General features: G+C 41.3%; 1 protein-coding gene across 1 annotated transcript in view; it reads left to right on the top strand.

The window, feature by feature from the left end:
* Nucleotides 1–20,310, top strand: part of snrka (SNF related kinase a) — a 22,567-nt gene extending 2,257 nt beyond the window's left edge. The window contains exons 2-8 of the mRNA XM_008411081.1: nucleotides 3,247–3,960; nucleotides 10,194–10,335; nucleotides 13,479–13,691; nucleotides 14,495–14,626; nucleotides 17,396–17,585; nucleotides 18,814–18,914; nucleotides 19,033–20,310. Coding sequence (XP_008409303.1) covers nucleotides 3,282–3,960; nucleotides 10,194–10,335; nucleotides 13,479–13,691; nucleotides 14,495–14,626; nucleotides 17,396–17,585; nucleotides 18,814–18,914; nucleotides 19,033–20,131 — 2,556 coding nt within the window. The 5' untranslated portion in view covers nucleotides 3,247–3,281 and the 3' untranslated portion in view covers nucleotides 20,132–20,310. The remainder of the gene's footprint in view (nucleotides 1–3,246; nucleotides 3,961–10,193; nucleotides 10,336–13,478; nucleotides 13,692–14,494; nucleotides 14,627–17,395; nucleotides 17,586–18,813; nucleotides 18,915–19,032) is intronic.
* The last annotated feature ends 219 nt before the right edge of the window (nucleotides 20,311–20,529 follow it).

The following is a 20,529-nucleotide window of genomic DNA, read 5'->3' as shown; positions in this document are numbered from 1 at the left end:
TCAATTTTCCGCCGCAACACGCAAACTTCCCCATTCACTCAGTGCGTTATAGTTCCACATCGCTTAGGATTTGTTKCTGCGCGTTTGCGCAGAGTGAAGGAAAGAGGAGACCAGCTGCACAGGCAGGCTGCGAAATGAGATGCAGGTGATCGGTTTGTGTGATCGGCAACAAGAGACCGTGATCGGCGATCACCGATCAAACACTTTTTCACGGAAATCGGCTGATTATGATCGGTGGCCGATCGATCGGCACACCTCTAGTAACATTTGTTTATTGAGATTATCAAAGCTGCTAAATTTGATTCAATGGTTTCAGCATACATAATTTAAAAGATTTAAAAATGTTTAATATTTAAATTTAAGATTGTAAGGTGCTGGCAAGTTTACTTTGTAAACGTGCAAAGAAAAATCTTCATAGTTAGTTTTGTTACCACAGCTACAGTCTGATCTGAGATTAGTCTTTGAGATTGAGCTCTGTTTGATCACAAATATATCTCAGTAAACTACAATTATCACTGATTGCTTTTAAGGTTGGCCAATTAAACTAGACCTCTTTCTCCCAGACTTTACTAAATCTATGCTGAAATGCTGTCATAGGTGCTTGATGTTCTTAGCAGGAAGAGGGGCCTCTAAATTAAATTCTGCTCAAGGCCTCAGACAACCTTGGACCGGCCCTTCATGATGAGTTAAATCTGCTGCACTGCGCACAGAACAAAACAAATGAGAGATTTAATTTAATGCTGCTCATGTTTTTTTAGTAGCTCTTCCATTTTGTGTCTGTCGAGTTTTTAAATGAGCGCCACAGAGACTGTTTTGGTTGCCTGAGCTTTATGGGACGAGTTTTTTCTGATCTCTGCGCGTATTTACTCTGTCTGTGAGTGGTCAGTTATTATTATTATTATTATTATTATTATTATTATTATTATTATTATTATTATTATTATTATTATTATTATTAATGTCCACTTATTATTATTAAGCGGACAGAGAATTATGTATGGTTTGATGCAGAGAGGAGGAAGTCCATCATAACGGACAAGGACCATATCCCCGACTCCAACGTCTCTCTGCTCAGCTTTCTGACCATACGGCAAAAGCAAAGGCGGTGGATTAGCAGAACTTGCTGAAAGCTGATGGTATCATTCAGGATACATCTCTGTGAAATATTGCCTCTGCTGCATGGATATCAAGCTGTTTGCATGTCATAGTAATGATGATTGTCATACAGCGAAAATCTTGTTTGCCTCTTCAGATTTGTTGAAAGACTGACTGCATAAAACACTCATACCTTAATCCTGCCTTGGAGTTTTTAGGGACAGGGGATTTGGCACAAGTTCAAGCCCAGTTCCAAGGTGTTCAGTTTTGGAGGTTGGAGGAATCCTTAAAACATTACTAGGTTCTGAAGACTTCAGTGGTTTTGATTAGTTTTGGCTGTCAAATAAATCCTCCAAATAATGCAAAGAAAAAGTATTGTCTAGTTAAGACTTCCGACTCTATTTTAAGGCTTATTGTTGTATGTTTATTCATATTACTTTATTTATTTATTTTAATTTGTATTGTCTGCTTTGCTGAGACAACAACCCTCACCCTCTTTTAGGGGATCAATAAAGTATTATTTTTATTTTATTTAGTACCAGTCTTTGAAATATTTTGACCAGCGTACAATTGAAAGTATTTCTGAGAGTTCCACACTAAATTCAGATTTGTGCACCCAGTGGTCAATTTTAAAAATCCTTATTGTTTTGTGTTGTATAGCATAGGGATGAAACGATTAATCAGATTAATCACATTGAATCAATTATTGAATTAATCATCAACTAATTTAGTAATCATTTAGCTGCTAACTGAAGAAAAATTTTGAACTGTTCTTAAAAACATGCAATGTGATTCTTTTAACCAATGTCATATTCTTTTAAACTGTTTTAAATGTGTTTTACTTTTGTGTAACCAGTTTATGTGCTGCAGATTTCTGTCCAGGTCCATCTTGAAAAAAGTCCTGGATCCCAATGGGGTTTTTACCTGATAAAGGAAAATAAAGAACAACACATTCAGAGCAGTAATTCAGACAAAAGTGTGTAGAAAATATATACATTTTGCATTTAAGGGGAAAAAAATAGAACATTTGTTTAACCTAGAATTCTTGATGTCACAGTTTAGCTTCACCTTGTTCAAATTGGGTAAAAAAAAATCTTTCAACAAGCACCTTTTGCTATCTTATTACATTGATAAGTCAAGCAGAAAGGCCTGAGCTTTCCACATGCTGATCTTAGAAGTATTAGCTGCAGAACAATCCTTTGCTATAAATAATAGAGCATAAACTAATGCTGTTATTGCATTTTAAGCAATACAATGTTTATTTTCTTATTTAAAAAGAAATTGATGCATCTTTTAAAGCTACAGTGTGTAACTTTTACAAAAATATATTTCTTCCATATCTGTTAAAAAAAGAGATCTTCTATCTCCCCCCTTTTGCGATCTGGGAAAATCACTGCTCCCAGTCAAAAACAACCAATCAGAGCCAGGAGGCAGGGCTTAGTGTTGTCAATCAACCTTCCGCTAACTAGCATTAGCTTTCTTAGCACACTATGTTGTGGTGAACCAGCAAAGAGCAAGAGTAGTGGTGCCATCATGCATGTTTTTGGTCTGTCCCTCCTCAGCATGTCAATGTTCTTAGACCTTCTAAAGAGCCATTATTTGGTGCAGGTGCATTAAACCAGGGAAAGAACTAAAACATGCAGGATGCCGCTCTCCAGGACCAACTTTGGTCACCACTGAGCTAGTGGGTGGGGTGAGCACCCGAGGGACTGACAGTGCTGAAGCCCTTCTCCTGACTGATTGGTTGTTTCTGGCTGGTGTATTTCTGAAGTTAGTACTGGGAGAAGGCCGAGAGCACTGTCACCACATAATGATAATTTTAACAAATTTGTAAAAAAAAAAAAATATTTTTTTATTTAAAAAAAAGTGACATACTGCAGCGTGAAGGTATTTCTGATATAGTATAAAAAAAGGCTTAAAAGAAAAATCTCCAGAATCTACCCGTTTTTTTATCCAACTAATTGTCAGAGTAATCAATAGATTAATAGAATAACTAAAATAATGAGTAGTTGCATCCCTTGTGTAATCATTCTAGTCTGGAAAAAAAACCCTTCAGTAAATCTTTCAAAACCTCAGACCGATGAGCTGAGGAAATGCCTGACTTAAACACGCCAGGAGTCGTACGCTTACTTTGTGTCTCTTCCCCTTTAGGAAACTGGAGCCATGGGTTTCCTCTTCAGCCTCGGATGAGCCGAAATAAGCTGGACCCACGCGAGCCCAGCGAGCTGCCCCGGCCTGCGGGGGTCGCTCCCCTGTCCCCGACACCCTCTCCAGTCATGGCGGGCTTCAAGCGGGGATACGATGGCAAAATCGCCGGCCTGTACGACCTGGACAAGACGCTGGGGCGGGGCCACTTCGCCGTGGTCAAGCTGGCGCGGCACGTTTTCACCGGGGAGAAGGTGGCGGTGAAGGTCATCGACAAGACCAAGCTGGACACAGTGGCAACGGGCCACCTCTTCCAGGAGGTGCGCTGCATGAAGCTGGTACAGCACCCCAACATCGTGCGCCTGTACGAAGTGATAGACACTCAGACGAAGCTGTACCTCATCTTGGAGCTGGGAGACGGGGGAGATATGTTCGACTACATCATGAAACATGAGGAGGGCCTGAATGAGGAGCTGGCCAAGAAGTACTTTGCCCAGATCGTCCACGCCATCTCCTACTGCCACCGACTACACGTGGTGCACAGGGACCTGAAGCCTGAGAACGTGGTGTTCTTCGAGAAACAAGGACTGGTGAAACTCACCGACTTTGGCTTCAGCAACAAGTTTCAGCCGGGGAAGAAGCTGACCACCAGCTGTGGCTCTCTGGCATACTCGGCTCCGGAAATCCTCCTTGGCGACGAGTACGACGCTCCAGCCGTAGGTACGTAGCAACCTGAGGCGACGGTCCGCAGTGAGTCACGTTGTTAATTAGAGGAAATTATTCAAGAGTAGGAGCCCATGAGCAAACAGGATGTGAGCCATTTCTTTACAGTGGATGTATATTTTCCACCAGGCATAAGGTCAGTGTGGTTTGGATAATCAACCTTCTCTCACTGGGTTTTTTTTTCTATCCATCAGCTCCAGCGCTAAAAGGATCCATGTTGGTTTAGCACCGGTTGTTTTGGGTTTCTTACCTCCAGAAGCTCTGGCTCTGTGAAACCCTTCCTTTTTAAGCAGTAACGTTGAGTTGAGTCAGAGGAGAGAACCACTTTCATCAGGAAGAGCAAGTGAGCTCATGGAGAAGGAAAACCACTCAAAATATTTCATGCATCAGTCCTAGTTTTATTTTCAGTGTACTTAATTTAAACCACAGAGATAACATGAGCTCTGTTCCTCTTCTAGCAGTTTATGTAGATGTAAGGGAACCTGACTGTTTTGGTTCAGTTTTTATCTATTCATAGATTTGTGTGGAACAAAGCTCCAAATTGTTTGTGGAAAATTAGTCTATTTGTGGACTTTTTTCACAAAACATATCTAAAATATTTTTTAGAAATGCATCTCAGAAAGCTGGAATATCTCAAAAGGGTATTTTCTAACCCGGTGGTGTGACTGTGTGTTCTGATGGGTTCTGTGTAGCAGAACCTTTGGAGCTGCAGGATGCTGCTGGGTGCTGAGCCTGACGCTCGTCCTGTTGTTGGGTCTGTGGTGCAAGGTCAGCCGTGTTCAATCTCATCATGTTTGTGGGAGTCCCATTGCACTGAATTAACTGTCTCATTGATTTCCCATGGAGACCAGCAGAGTGCAGAAACTACTGTTGTCCTTTCATTACAGGACATCATACCTTTCATTCCAGCCTGTTCTATTTAAAGCAGAAACTAAAGTCTGATAATGTGGCCGGTTAAGCAGGTTTTTTTTTTTAGTATGTGTGCTGTGAGAGCGCCGCTGATGCTGAAAAATCTCTCATCAGTCACGTGTCAGTGCAGTGAGCACTTTTAAATTTAGCCTGTTCTCTGTTTCCGCTTTTCTATTGTATTTATCAGAAACTTGAAAGGTGCGGCTGAGGAAACTGCGATTACTTCGTAAAAATTCTTTCTTAAAATCTCAAATCCACATGGACCTCTCTTGAAGACATTTCACAGTTCAGGAACTGCATGTTGCTCTGAAGTGTAATGCCAGTAAGGAGATACTGGAGTATTTAGCAGCTTAGTGGAGGTTATGTCAGTCAGACTGACTGTGGTAAATTCTGAAACATCTCCAGCAGGTCAGGATTAGGTCACATTTTGCTTTTCAGCAAACTCGCGCTTTTCCTAGCAGGTAGCCATAGATCAGTGGTGTCCAAACTTTTTATCACATGGGCTTAAAAATCATAAAGTCAAAAGGACTTAAGGACCAAATAACATTTTTGGCTTATCCACTCAACAGTCTCTAAGCATTATGAATATTTTAATTAAGCAAGTAAAGTAATCAGATTTACCTCTGGAATGGAATGTGTAACTTGCAGTGTTTTGCAGGGTTGGTTTATTTGAAGAAATTTTGCACATTTTCTAGATATCGATTGGAAAAGAACAACCTAATTTATCCAATTCTGATCTGTAAAATCAGGATTTAGTTCACTCTGTCTATGAAAATGCTTCCTGTATTTAGCCAAATTTATTGAAATACAGATTTGAGTGTAACAAAGTTTGCCTTTGAGTATAAATCATTGGACAGATGTGGAACAAACAACAAATGTGCTTAATGAAAGACAAATAATAGACATGACCAGATAACTTTCAAACCAGTAAAGGTCTTGGTTTAAATTTATTTATGTTCAGGCATTATATTCCTTTTCATGTTAAATCTCTATTACTAATTCCTGTTTCAGACGGCAAGGTTTTGCAACACACACACACACACACACAGTCGTGTTTTCATTTCTTGTGGGGACTTTATATTGACCTTTATTTAGAGATGTGCCGATCAGGTTTTTTCCTGCCGAAACCGATCACCCATGAGGGCCGATCACCGATACCAATCACATAATTATTATTACTATTATTTTTATCATAAACACTACTGGTTACATTATGTGGAAAAAGGAACCATGAATTTACCTTAATTTAGACAAAAACTGGTTTTTAATAACTTTTTCCAAGAAGAAAACTAAACAAAACAGGCAATGTGCAAATTGTACTGCTATCGGTAATACTATCTTTAACAGACTGATAGCAAATGAAGGTTCTGAAGAGGTTAAATAATGCAAAGAGCTAAAATAAAACCTCTCAACATTGCCAAAAGATTCAAGTATAAAACTTAACATTCAAAGGCAAATACAGGATCCATTACAATAAACAATCCTSAGTTACTGAATGAAAACTTCCTGATAGCATGGCGGCTAGCTGATTACTGCTAGCTCTGAGTGGCTGTTTCTGAGTGAGCGGAGTAATTATGCAGAACAGGGAGGAGATCGATTATTTTTTTTAGAGATTATCTCTCTCATGTGAGGACAGTAAAGTTGTAATACGTATGTAAAATGTATTTTTTTAAGTTAAATGCTGCAGCTTTAAGCAGAGGTTCGGTGTGAGAGTCACTACCAGGTGGAGCAGAAGCGACGCTCCGTCTGTGAATAATTATTATAATAATTATAATAATAATAATTAGTATTATTATTATTATTATAATTACCTGTAGCGCGTAGCAGCGGTTCAACAGCGAGACCAGAACCAGCGTCTTACATCGCAGCTCGAAGACTTAAATAATTTTGCAGGTTATTTGTTTAGCTTTCTGATCGTCATGCTAATCCGGGTGAGTGTTTGTAGCTGTGTGCTGCTTTACTTGCTATCTGATCCTCCATATGTCTTTTTTACTGCAGTGAGCCTCGATGTAGCCAAACTCCGTCAAGTATGACATTGTTTTTATGCCATATTAGATTTGTTGTGTTGATGCATTTTGACCTGCTTCACCCAACGTGCTTCAATTTTCCGCCGCAACACGCAAACTTCCCCATTCACTCAGTGCGTTATAGTTCCACATCGCTTAGGATTAGTTGCTGCGCATTTGCGCAGTGTGAAGGAAAGAGGAGACCAGCTGCACAGGCAGGCTGCGAAATGAGATGCAGGTGATCGGTATCGGCAACAAGAGCCAATGTTCTTGGCTCTTGTTGCCAAGAACATTGGCAATGCACTTTTTCACGAAAATCGGCCCGATTTATGATCGGTGACCGATCGATCCGCACACCTCTACTTTCATTGGTTTCCGACAGCCTAACCCGAACCATCACATACCTAACCCCTCACCAAGAAACCTCATTCCCCTCATCAGGACCAGGATTTGTGCCCACTGCCTCATGATGTAGGCAGAAATAGGTCCCCACAAGTATATAAACATCTGGTTCACACACACATAAGCATGTGATGATAAAAATAAAAAGTTTGGTTGTACAGTGGGGTGTCGAACCACAAGGCAGGAGGAATACACCTCACACATTATATTTAATGAGTCAGATGGGAAATCCCGCATAACGTCTCAAGACCAAATGTGAGTACAGAGTGAACAAACATGGCTGACTGAAAAGAAACTATGGTGATAATATGTGGAGTATGTTTAACAGAAAAAAAAAATTATACATTTCTGATGTCCACTGGACCTTAAGGCGTGCTATGGTTGTTGTTTTGTCATCTTTATTTAGAATTTCCCTCCATGTTTCCATCAACTCGCTTTCTGATTGGCTAAACGTCACCAGCAGCAATTAGCAAACTTATCAGTGCAATGGTATTAAAAATTTGAATAAAGGTGGTTTGATGTGATGACTTCCTGAAAGCGGAGTTTCAGAAAGAGTTAGAGTCCTTAAAGAGACAAAGGCCCAATTTCAAAGTTTTAAATGTCATAATAAAATTTTTAAACTCATATTTGAGATATATATATATATATAGCATTTTATAACAACTGAAGGTAACATAGTTACTTGATTGTGCAATAAAATGGCAGTATGTGGCTGTAAAATAAATAATACTGGCCCTTTAAGACCAGATTCAAAGTCGAAAAGAGTTTATGGCAATAATAATTAGAGAAACCTAGAGCTGACTGATGAGTTCACATCCAAAGAAAAACATATTCAACAAACAGTGACATTGAAATAAATTTAAAGAGGATTTGTTCTGAAGGTGGAATGTTTTTCTTTAAATTTCCTGGCTGAAAAGCAGAACATGATGTTAACCAGAGCATCATAGGTCACAGTGACTGTTCTCCATAGTGGAGTCTGTGAGAGGCCAGCACATGATCACTCTGTTGTGAACTAAAAACTAGAATTGAGTCCCTGCAGCACTAGTTGTTCAGTTAGCAACAGGAGCTGTAGGCCTCAGATCTTGATCTGGATCAGGCTGCAGTCTGCAGATAGAACATGCCGACCCAGGCTGTAGTAGTAACCACACGAGCCCATGCAGCAGTAACCTGAGCTCAACGGATGTGGTTAGCATGAATGTGCATAGAAGCAGATGTGCAGCAGTCGCACAAAGATCTCCCTCCTGTCAGAGGAGGTTCACTGATTGCAGTTTTCTGGTTTGACCTGCTCATTCCGAATTTGGCCAATGCCAATTTTTTTCTCTGAAATGTTAAATATAGGAAGTCACTGAGTTGGTAACAGTGGGTTGACTGTTGTTAACTGCAAACGTGCAGACATGACCTGATGGACTGGGCTAACAGTCAAACCTCTCTAAAAGCAGAGCAGAAGAGGACAGTGGTTGATTGTTAGACCTTTGCTGATGTTGATAAGATCTGCTTCACATGTAAGTCTCAGCCGGTCACATCTCTCCCAAAATTAAGGAAATCGGCGCCAATAAATTGGTGCACCCCCAGTTCATGTGAATATCTTGTAGAAGCCGAAGGTTTGTGAAACATCATGACATATTTAGCAGCACATCATGCTGCTAAACATGCTTTAGATGTTAACAAGTCTGATTCACCGTCCTTTACCCAAAGAGGCTGAATGTTGGAGTTGTTTTGGTTACCAGTTCAAGTTTATTTGCTTAGCACATTTCAGCAGTTTAGTGGCTTATGTCATAAAAACATCACTCAACCCCCAGCTGTGAAAACAAACATTAAACGTTGCGTTTCTGTTCTGCACCAGGTTTTGTAAGCAGTTCTCATGCTGTTGTGTGAAGGAACACACTAAGAGGAGTTTGGTCCTAGAAAGATCATGTGAATAATGACACTATTTATTTTCTGTAAACTCACTGTGCTCTACTGTGGAGGACACAAACTACCAAAATACAGAAATGTTGTGTCGACCTTGTCATAATAAAGTTAGGTTATTTTGACCGTTATCACCTTTACAATGGGGCTTAAATTAATATTTATTCTTTTTTGTCCTAATAACATGTCTATGTCACTAGTTTATTAAGTAAGGCAGTTTTATTTTTATAGCACATTTTTAGCAACAGGGCCATGCAAATAGTTTTTCATGTTATGAAGGAAAATAAAAAAATAAGCAACAAACCCAGACATTACAGTGGTAAAGTAATGGAACTGTTTGACATTGTGGCGTGGCTTTGTATTCAGATCTGTGAATGATCGATGTAAATAAATTATAACTGCATTCTAGAAGTAGTTTAGTAGTCGGTTATTCAGATGATTAATCAATTAGTCGGATAAAGAAATTGGCTCAAGCTGTAGATTTTTCTCTTAACCACTTTTATTTGTAAAATATTGAAAGTGAATTAAAAGATGCAAAAAAACCAAATAGTTCGATGCCTTTTCAAAATAAGAAAATAAACTTTTTATTGACTAAAATGCAATAACAGCATTTCTTTAGTGAACTCTTGATCATTTGTTGCAAATGATGCATCTGCAGCTAAAAAAATCCTTCTAACATCAACATGTGAAAAACTCACGTTGATTTCTGATAGACTTACAGTATTGCTCCATCTCATTAAATCCCTTTGAAGTTTAAACTCCACTGAAGTTTGTGGTTGTCAACTGGAGAACGTGTTGAAAAGCTAATCCTGCCTCTCTGCTAAACTGAATCATTTCTTGATGCTTCATTATTGTTGTTAGCAGATGCAGTTTCCGGTTCGTTTGGGTTGTTGGCTGCGGTGGTTTAGTATTAGCTGTGGCAGTGAAGTGTTTGCTGTCAGTGGTCTGTCTTTGTTAGAGTGATGGGAGATTCAGGCAGTCCTTCTGTGTGTCTCCCTGCCTCAGACATCTGGAGCCTCGGCGTGATCCTGTTCATGTTGGTTTGCGGCCAGCCGCCTTTCCAGGAAGCAAACGACAGCGAGACTCTCACCATGATCATGGACTGTAAATACACTGTACCGGCCCACGTCTCCAGCGCCTGCAGAGAGTAAGTGGATCCGCCGTCCTCTCCTCTTCATTCTTCATTTATTTACTTATGTATTATTTATTAAGGTGGAGTTTTTTCTCCACCCTTTGCTGAATGTACCTCTGAAAAATGACATTTAATCAAACTTCTTCTATTTAGCGTTTTTTACTCAGACAAGCAGAAAACTTGCTGACCCTTGTGGTCGGGCACCGTGGCTGTTCACCAGGGTTTTGTATTAAAGGATGGTAATTTGACAGGAAACGTAAAATATTACTGGGTAATTATGTTACTGGAAGACATTGCTGACAGTACTTAAACCCACAACTACAGAATATTAAAAACAACAAATAAAATAAATACAATTAAAATAAATATAAATTATTTGCACTTCTGTTAAATCCAAATTAAGTCGGTGAATTTAAACACGATGTAATGCTGATCACATTTAGAACCGGCCCAAAGCATAAACAAACTAAGAGAATATTGGTGCTGTTAAATTTGATTTAATGGTTACAGGATATATAAATTAAAAGATTATAAATTGTTTAACATTTAAATTTAAGATTTTAAGGAGCTTGGCAAGTTTACTTTGTAAAAGTTCAAAGAACAATCTTCATATTTAGATTGTTTTGGATCTTAGTAAACTACAATTACATTTGACTGCTCAGTCAATTAAACTAGGCCCCCCTCTCCAAGTTTCACTAAATCCACGTTGAAACGTTGTTGATAGTGTTGATGTTCTTAGCAGCAAGAGGGGCCCCTAAGTCAAATTCTACTCATTCAACATTGAACCGGCCCTACATGATGAGCGAGACCCGCTGCACAGCGCATCTCTGCAAACACAAAAAAACCTTGAAACCTTAAATAAAATGAGTTAAGACAAAACCACCCTTCAAGAAATATATATATCAGAAGAATGGAAATGATCAAGCCCATTTTAATTTACCATGCAATTAATTGATTAATCACTTATTGCGACATACTTAAGAATTGCTATTCAAACTAAAGTAAAAGTTTAAATAGAAATTGATATTCAGGCAGTCCCTCTGTCTTGTCTCCCTGCCTCAGACATCTGGATCCTCGGCTTGATCCTGTTCAGACTGAACAGTAAGGGGTAAAATAAATGAATAATGTGTACAGTGTACATAGGTGTACAGTAAATAATACTGTACACCTATTAACAATGGCATGCTCTGACTTTTGACCCAGTCTTTAATTATTTCTTCTGTTATCAAAGTTTAATCTGCAGCCTTTTCCACTTGTTGCTATATTTGTATTTTTGACTCCTCCTTAATACCAAGTTCTGCCCAAAAGGATATCAATGCTTTTATATCTTTATAGATGTTCTTTATTATTACCTGAAAATCTGATAAATGTCCCTCAGTATCCCTGTGGGCTAAAGGCAAGATGTTTTTAAAGCTCGAGAAAATGAAATACATTTTACGAGGATGTACACAAAAGTTTCACAGGAAATTGCAATGTTTTATTTCTTATTTTTCAAACTTAGGTTTTGCTTCACTGAATGTGCCTATTGCTGTCCTCTTTTGTTTTTATGTAAATATGTGATGAGATTTTTTTGTGTTGACGTTAGTGAGCCGAGATGTGAAAGGGGTTGGATTTGTTTTCAGTTTTACTTTTAATTTAATATTGTATTTTCCCTTTGTTACAAAAATACCAACGAAACAACTGACAGTAAGTGCATCAAGAAATACAATACAATGCACTATCTTGCACCAACGCACACTATGGACATTAAGAGTCCATAGGTGCCAACATTTTTTTTTATAAAATTGTAAATTTATAGGTAAATAAAAATATTGGGAAAAAAATAGCATGCTCTGCTGAAAAAGACTACTTAGAAGAAATGTACAAACATTGTTATCCAGCTGCAGTTTAGCATCCTCAGCTCCATCAAAGCCTACATCCCCCACTGTCAGTGAACACAACACACTGTATGTTCAGTTCTTCCATGCATGGCTCACACCAGTGGACCTGTGGCTCAGATCAAGCTTAATTATTAGAGGATGTTTGTTTGAGTGAGACAGTGTTTGAGTTCACATGCTGAGAAAAACCTCCAATAAAAACCTTTAAATGTGTCACTGGTCCTGAATGTCACATCTAAACTCTGTGTTGAGCAGCAAATGAAAATTATTTCCTTCAATGAAGGCACCTCTAAAAGACCCTCTGGAGTCGCCGCCCGCTGTGGAGCGGGCAAAAACTCCTCAGCCACTCAAAGAAAAAAAGAAAAAAAAAGACCGCATGAGAAGTGTTGAGTTCAATTTTGTCGGACAGCAGAGACTTCTAACTTTATAAAAATAGTGTTTTTATATTGATTTTGTTTTATATTTACTTCGAAATAAAACCAGAAATGTGTTCGATCGTGATAGCGCCGCCTATGGTTCAATTCGGAAATCGCAAGACGTTATGTTTTATGATCAAAAAGTGAATGAATGCAACATGAACTCCATTTTCCCGATGTCCTCAAGCGTACCACATGTCTGAAGCAACCAATCAGAAAGCACTGTCGGCCATTTTGTCTGACTCGCCTCCGGGCAGACTTCAATGAGGACAACGTGGAAATAATGGGGGAAAAAACCGCCTGGGAAATTGCCGCAATGTGCTGTAAAAATATGTATACTAATTAGTTTTTGGCTATGTTTGTACACAAGTTCTTAAAATTTACAAAATACAGTTTCATTTTAGGCTGTAAAAACGATTCAATCATAATTTTTTTGAATGTGATAATAGTACAAATATCTTTTTTTTTTACTCAGATTTTGTTTTTGTGTGTTTTTTTCATCCAGTGGATATTGCATTTTGTCAAACACTGTAAAATGACAGTGTTTGTTTCATTTTGACAAAATGCCTTATTCATGATTTCATGAAGCTTAGGTTGTGCTGAAAATAAATATACCAAACAAGGAAATGAAAATAGTTTTCATGGTGAAAATATAAGGATAAATTCAAAATTAGACCAAAAATGGCCATTTAGACACAAGACTCCAAGAATTGATCAATTATGAAGAATTAAACCTTTTTCACATAAAGTGTTCTCAGACCGATAAGACCTGGAGATTATATGAGCAGTCAGACGACATCGCTTCCTCTTCTGACCTTTAGTATCATGTCCTTCTCTTCTCAACCGGTTCTCCATCTCATCCCAGTCTGATAGACCGCATGCTGCAGAGGGACCCCAAGCGCCGAGCCTCACTGGAGGAGATTGAGAGCCACACCTGGCTGCAGGGGGTGGACCCCTCGCCGGCCACCAAGTACAGCACTCCTCTGGTCTCCCACAAGAACCTGTCAGAGGAGGAGCACAACAGCATCATCCAGCGCATGGTGCTGGGAGACATCGCTGACCGGGAGGCTATAGTGGAGTATGTTTCATTCCCCTCTAAACTAGAATGCTCTGTTATTTGTTGCTCTTTATACAACTGTCATAAAACATGCTGCAGTGTACGCTGTTGGGTAGAATCCACGGTTGTAACATGATTATAGGAAGTATAGGAGAGAAAACCTGTTAGAGGCTGCTGGCAAACCAAAGTTCCCAGTTTTCCCTTTTCAGATTTTTTCTTTGTAGAAACTCTTTAAAACCATGAATGATTTTCCTTCCACTTCGTAGTTTTGCACTGCTTTGTGTTGCTCTGTTTTGCGTAAAATCCACAGTAGTCTTGTAAGTCAAAACCAACACTAGAGTGTATTGTGACTGAGACCAAGACCAGCTCCCCACACAAATATTAGGTGACATTAGCTTGTACACCAAGCTAGGTGGCAAACAGCTAGCAATAAACGGAAACTAATGTCCAAAAACACACAGTATGTAACTAGCTTAGCATGTGTAGCTAATATTGACTAAATCTCTTTGTGTAAGGACCCGGTGAAGAATTTTTTTTACAGAGGCACATTGCTAGCTGGCTTTGCTAACATCAGTTTCACATACTGTTACTTTCCTAATATAATGGCCAAAGTCATTGTTTGGCAAAAGTGATGTAATCTACACAAAATGTTCCTCCCTTTTTATTGTTAAAATATGATTTAGGCAAAAAACAAAAAACAAAAAAAAAATCACTGTCTAAAAGTGACCCGTCATTATTTAAGAACAGTGATGATATCTTATATCGGTCCACACTGTGCCTGCTGGGCCCTGTCTCCTCTTCTCATCATGTGTGTTCTGTTTCAGAGCCCTGGAGACCAACAAATACAACCACATTACAGCAACATACTACCTGTTAGCAGAGCGGATCCTGAGGGAGAAGCAGGAGGAGGTCCAGACCCGCTCCTCCAGCCCCAGCAACATCAAGGCACACTTCAGGTAACGGCTTCCCCTGCTGCCGAGGGAGACGTCAGGAACCTGTGGTAGCTAAACATCACTGTCACTGTCCCAGTAAAGATCTGAATCACTCAGTGCATTTCCATTACAGATGTGGGCAAACTTTGTCAATATTCAATATTCCGCTAATGTAGAAAGAACGTGATTTCACAATTGCTGTGTTTCCATTAAATAAAAAACACAATTAAAATCACATGTGAAGAAGCTTGTTCACGAAATACGTCATTAACAAACATCTTTCACTTGCTATAGCCATTGACAAGATTCTGTTGTTGGTCATGTGACTCGTGTGATGCAGAAACTAGTGTTTCCATTGCAGTTCTGCAAAATAAACCAATTTTGATACAACCAAAAAAATAGACCTTTTTATTGAAAAACACGTTTTTTTTCCCAAAATTGGTGTGCTTCCAATAAACAAATTCCTTTTCGAAATGTCATATTACATAATTATATGGTCAGTGGAAACGCAGCTGCTGTGTGAAGTGTGGAACTACCCTGGTGTGGTCACGGCAAGCCTCCACCTGCTTGGATCAGAGAACTGGAGGAAAGAAATCCTCTGAGTTATAGAGCAATCTGTGTCTCATCATCATTTCCTATCATTACTTCTAATGTCTGTTAATTCTCACATTCCTTCCCAGCAGCGCTAGCGGTAGCTTGGACCTCGGCCATTAATCACGCTGCTGTAAAAACTAAGATGATGAGTCCTTGTTCGGTTCATCCCTCAGCTATTTGCTCCATGCTTCCTTGCCAGCATTGTTGCTCTGAGACTTAGCAGGATCACACATTGAGACACATTTTGCTCACCATAACTGGACGAATCAGTTTGAAGCAGCTGTTTGTTGCCATGGTGACCTGGATGTCCAGGTTCTCATTAATGCCATACCTGCTTTAAGACACCAGGGAGAAGGTGTGTGTCAGCAAATTTTCCAGGGCTGTGTACATAGCAACAGTAACCTATCCAAACACCACACTGACATCTGGAGGTGTGTGTTTTGCTTCTTGTATCCAAAGTGGGAGTGTTTTCTTCTCATACAGGAAACTGAGCCTGAACAAGATGAAGGTTCTATCAAAGTAAAATATTCAAAACTAACTGAAAACATGATTTTCTTTTATTTGAAGCAAAAGCAATAATAACAAGACTGAAATAATTGAACACAGTGGTTCAGTGTTTTCAGGGTTCACTCAGTCTCTGCAGGATTTTTAAATTCTGTCGATTTTTAAAAACTGAGAGAAAACACACAATATTGTATAACAAAATTGTAAATATAACAGGTTTCATCATACAGTGGATGTTGTTGAGCAACACAGCAGGAGCAACAAACCACAGACACACGCGCACACTCCAATTTCAGTCACCAACATTCAGATGTCAGATGAGAAACCTCGCAAAACATCTCAAGACCAAACAGGAGTTCAGGTTAAACAAACATGGGCGACTGGGAAGAAGCAATGATGATAATTGGTTTATGTCTAACAGACAAAACGATGCAATGACATCAGCTGAACGTTCTGGTGCGCCATGGCCATTGTTTTGTCTTCTTTATTTAAAATTCACTTCGTGTTTCCATCAACTCGATTTCTGATTGGCTACATGTCACAGTCAACAGGCTGCATCCTTGTTTGTCCTCAGGGAACACCACACACACTGCCACATCGTGCCAAGACAATCCATCATGCTCAATATCAACAACTTTAGACCGGAACGGTCCTGGTGTCCTTCTCAGCAGACCAGGACCCCCACACATCTCCTAAATTTATCTTAAAAGCCATCCTGATATTTGGGTTGTCCTCAAGATTGTCGGAAGGAAATATTGGCGTACAAATCTTGCCATGTGAACGAGGCATTTAGGACCAGAGCTACCATTTAATAGCTTAACTGTGAGATCATCTCTAAAAATGCTTGATATGTTTTGATAGTTTCCTCACCACATATACCTGAATATGCATGAATAGAGTAGAAACCATCTTAGCAGTACCGCAGAAGCTAGCACCCACTGTCCTCCTGGCCTCTGCTCTTGGGATTTCAGCCAATCAGTGAAATTGGACCATGTTGGAATAAAATGTCACTGTGCTCCAAAGTGATCAGATAATTATTGGTTGAATCAATAAACGAAAGCAGGTCAACCATCTAATATTCAGCTTCATGCAGCCAGCATGCTGAGTTCAGTGACTGCACAGAATTATCTTTTATTTTTTGACAAGTTTGCACAAATCAATGGTAGTCTAGCTTATCTGTTCATCGAGTTGTGTAGTAAACCAATGCCAGAGTTGTTTTCCTCCACCATCATGTCTTCCTACAGCAGTAACAGTGTGATGGGAGCGTTGGAGTCCAGGGAACAGCTGTTTGTTCCTCCCTAACTGCTACATTTACCTCCTTTTTTAAAGGATGGACAGAAACGGTATCATTTCAGCCAGATGACCAGCAGTGTGCAGGGTTAGAGCTGCATTTCTCCGTTCCCTAGGGCAACCAACATCTCTTTTGAGTCCTAGAACATTAGTTAACATTATTTACATCAGAACAAGAGGAAAAATGTGGACTTTGAGGAACTGACACTGAGCTGAAATCACAAACACATGCAGAGATCTAGTGGTTGGTTTAAGGATTTGTGGTTTATTTAATCAGAGCAGTTCTGCAGCTGCTACCAGCTCTGGTACCAGGTGTGACAGTAGTTTGTCACTCTACCCAAATGTAATGTGACAAGGTGTTCTCTTGTTTGACCCAGACCATGTGTGTGTAATGTGTGTGTGCAGGCAGTCCTGGCCGACCAGAATGGACATGCATCAGGACATAGAGGACTCTCTGGCTTCCTCGTCCATCTCTCACACCGGGGGCCCCCAGACCCCTGCCCGCAGTGCAGAGAACCTGCTGAACGGACACCGCTCCAAAGGCATGATGGAACTGGGCCGGCGGGAGGAGGCCACGGTCACCGACTCAGCTCAGGTTTTCATCATGTTTCCTCTCGCATGTGCAGAAGTGATTGAAGGGTTGTACTTTGACTAGACCAGACCTGTCCTTCAGCTTCAAAAGTGTGCAGCTGTAACAAAGCCATCAGCTGCAGGATGTTCCCTCATGAAGCTGCCTCCTAATGAATGGACATGTGTAGTTGATTCCAGTAAGACCAGGAAGTATCTCTAAATATTACTGAAGACGGATCAGACACACTAACAATAGATACAGAAGCTCTGCTTTGTCTTTGAGTTCATTTTATAGACTGTTTTTTGACAAGATGTTTCTAATTTTAAAGGGGCAGTAATATTTAAGATTGACTTTGAGCTTCACATCATGTTATGTTATTTACTCATCAAAAACATATATGAAGTGTTGCTTTGATTCTTTCATGCGTGTTCGAGAAATCCTTTAATCTCTCATAGAAACCATTAGGCTGTGCAAAACACCTGGGTGGACCTAGCCCCGCCTTCAAGGACGAAGCTCCTCCTCACAGCTTCAGTTTCCAAGCTTCTGCCTCAGAGTAGCGCTCCCCCAAAAATTCCAAACTCAGCTCCTTCAGACTAGCCAGCAGTAATTAGCAGACACCTGGTGGAACTGCTCATCTGCTGAGCTTATTACAAAAGTTACTTCTTAGCTCAACGCTGATAAAAACATTGTTAAAGGGTTAATAGAGGAACCATGATGATTTCCTCAAGGTGGAGTTTCAGAAAGAGCAGGAGTTTTTAAAGACAAAGAAGCCTAATTTCATTATGTTTAATTTGAAAATTAAAAAAATTTTATTTTCTTATTAATTTTTAATTAGAAAATTAATTACATCGCTTCAATGCTACCTTCAATTTTTCTAACAATTGAAGGTAGCATAGTTACTTGATTGTGCTGTAAAATGGCATTATGTACCTGGAAAAATACATAGCACTGCCCATTTAATAATATTTCAGAGATGAAAAAAGAAAATCCCAGAAACCTGTTAAATACGAGATTTAAATGGATAAAATAACTCAGAAGGTCTTTATCATCCAGATGAGCTGATTGGCTAAGCAGGTTCAAGCTGCTCTTGTCGCTGACTTGCCACTTGATTTTCTCTGCCTTTGTAAATAGGTGCGTGCGTGTGTGGGCCTATGCGTGTGTATGTGTGTGTGTTGTGATGCTGCCTGTGCCCCTGTCACAGTGTGTGTGTGTGTGACTCTGTAACACTTGTCCTGTGTTGTGTTTGCTTCAGGGAGCCTGTGCAGCAGCAGCTTCTGGCCCTGCTGCTGCTGGGACCCTCAGATCTGCAGGTCCCTCCACATCAGCAGCCAAGCAGAGGATCTGTCTGTTCAGGTCAGAGTTCACCTCAACCTCCTCTCAGATCAGAACTCAGCAGATCCAGTGATCTGGTGTATTTGTTTCTCTTTGATCCTCTGCTAATTTGGCCCTGTCCTTTCTGTGTGGCTGTTAGGGTGGAGGAAGATGAAGAAGAGGAGGAAGAGCAGGACCCGTCGCCCCTGCCGACCCAGGTGATCCTGCGGCGGAAACCTCCTTCCATCACCAACCGCCTCACCTCCAGGAAGAGCGCCCCGGTGCTCAACCAGATCTTTGAGGAGGAGGGAGAATCAGACGACGACTTTGAGATGGACGAGGGTCTGCCGCCCAAACTCAGCCGGCTCAAGATGAACATCGCTGGCGGGGCTGGGGGCGTGGGCTCCGGGACTGCCTCGGCCGCGTCCCCCGGCCCCACGCAGAAACGCTACCACAGGCGCAAGAGCCAGGGTCGAGGGTCGTCCTGCTCCAGCTCGGAGACCAGCGACGACGACTCAGAGAGCCACAGGAGGCGACTGGACAAGGACTCTGGTTTCACCTACAGCTGGAACCGGAGGGACAGCAGCGAGGGGCCCCCCGGCAGCGAAGGGGGTACTGGGGGGGGCAGCAGTTCCGGCCAGGGGAAGCCCCCCTCGGAGGGTGGCGGCTCCTCTGGCCCCGACAGAGGCAGCCCCCCTGGTAACGGGGAGAGGGAAGGTGGCGGTGGTGGAGGGGGTGGCGGGGGTGCCGGAGGGGGCCACCAGGGACAGGATCGAACCTCCAGCTGCTGCAGCAGCTCCACCAAGCCGGCCCTCAGCATGGCGAGCCGGCCCTCCCGCACGGCGAGCCGTGGCGCCGAGCTGGTGGAGAGTCTGAAGCTGATGAGCCTCTGCCTCAGTTCGCAGCTGCAGCAGCGCAGCGGGCGGGGGGGCCGAGCAGGAGGCGGGGCCAAGGTCATCCTGGAACCCCGGGGCGTCAAGGAGAAACCAACGTGGAGGATCTGCATCAGCTCCACTGACAGCCTGGACTCCATTGGCCTCCCCACCGCCGGCCTGCCCCGTTCCCACGCCGTGCTGCACCTCCGCCAGAAGGGGGCGCCGCCCGGCAGCAGGGACGCTCATAGCAACCTGCACTGCCTGAAAAACGGCGTGCTGCAACTACCTCTGTGTGAGAAGAGCATCTCTGTTAACATCCAGCGCGGCTCCAGAGACGCTCTGCTGTGTACCTCAGCTCCAGCCAGTTGCTGCCAGGTCATCTGAGGCCCCGCCCCCTCACCTGCTCCACCCAGCTCCTCTGTTTTAAACGCCTGTTTTTAGCCACTTGCTTATACTATTTTCACTTGTTTTTGTTTTGTTTTATTTTAACCAACTGCACTTTACTGTTCTTCAACTGAATGTCAGAATTGAGTCCAATTTGATAAAGAAGTGAAACCACTATACATCGCTTTTTATATGAGCTTAAAACAGTTCAGAGCGGAATTTAGGTGAAATAATGTCTGTCGATGGAAGATCTCTGTTCCTTCTTTGGTCATCAGTTTTCCAGGCCTGGGTCAAATCTGAACTGTAATGTGGAATGTTTCAGGATGTGATGGAAAGCAGAGCTTCAGTCAGATTCGGGTTCAGAGTTCTGGGACTGGTTTGAGTTTCCAGTCGGACCC

Source organism: Poecilia reticulata, linkage group LG6 (assembly GCF_000633615.1).
Source record: "Poecilia reticulata strain Guanapo linkage group LG6, Guppy_female_1.0+MT, whole genome shotgun sequence".
Classification (NCBI taxonomy): Eukaryota; Metazoa; Chordata; class Actinopteri; order Cyprinodontiformes; family Poeciliidae; genus Poecilia; species Poecilia reticulata.
Note: the sequence above shows the minus strand (reverse complement) of the source record. Positions and strands in the feature narration are given on the sequence as shown.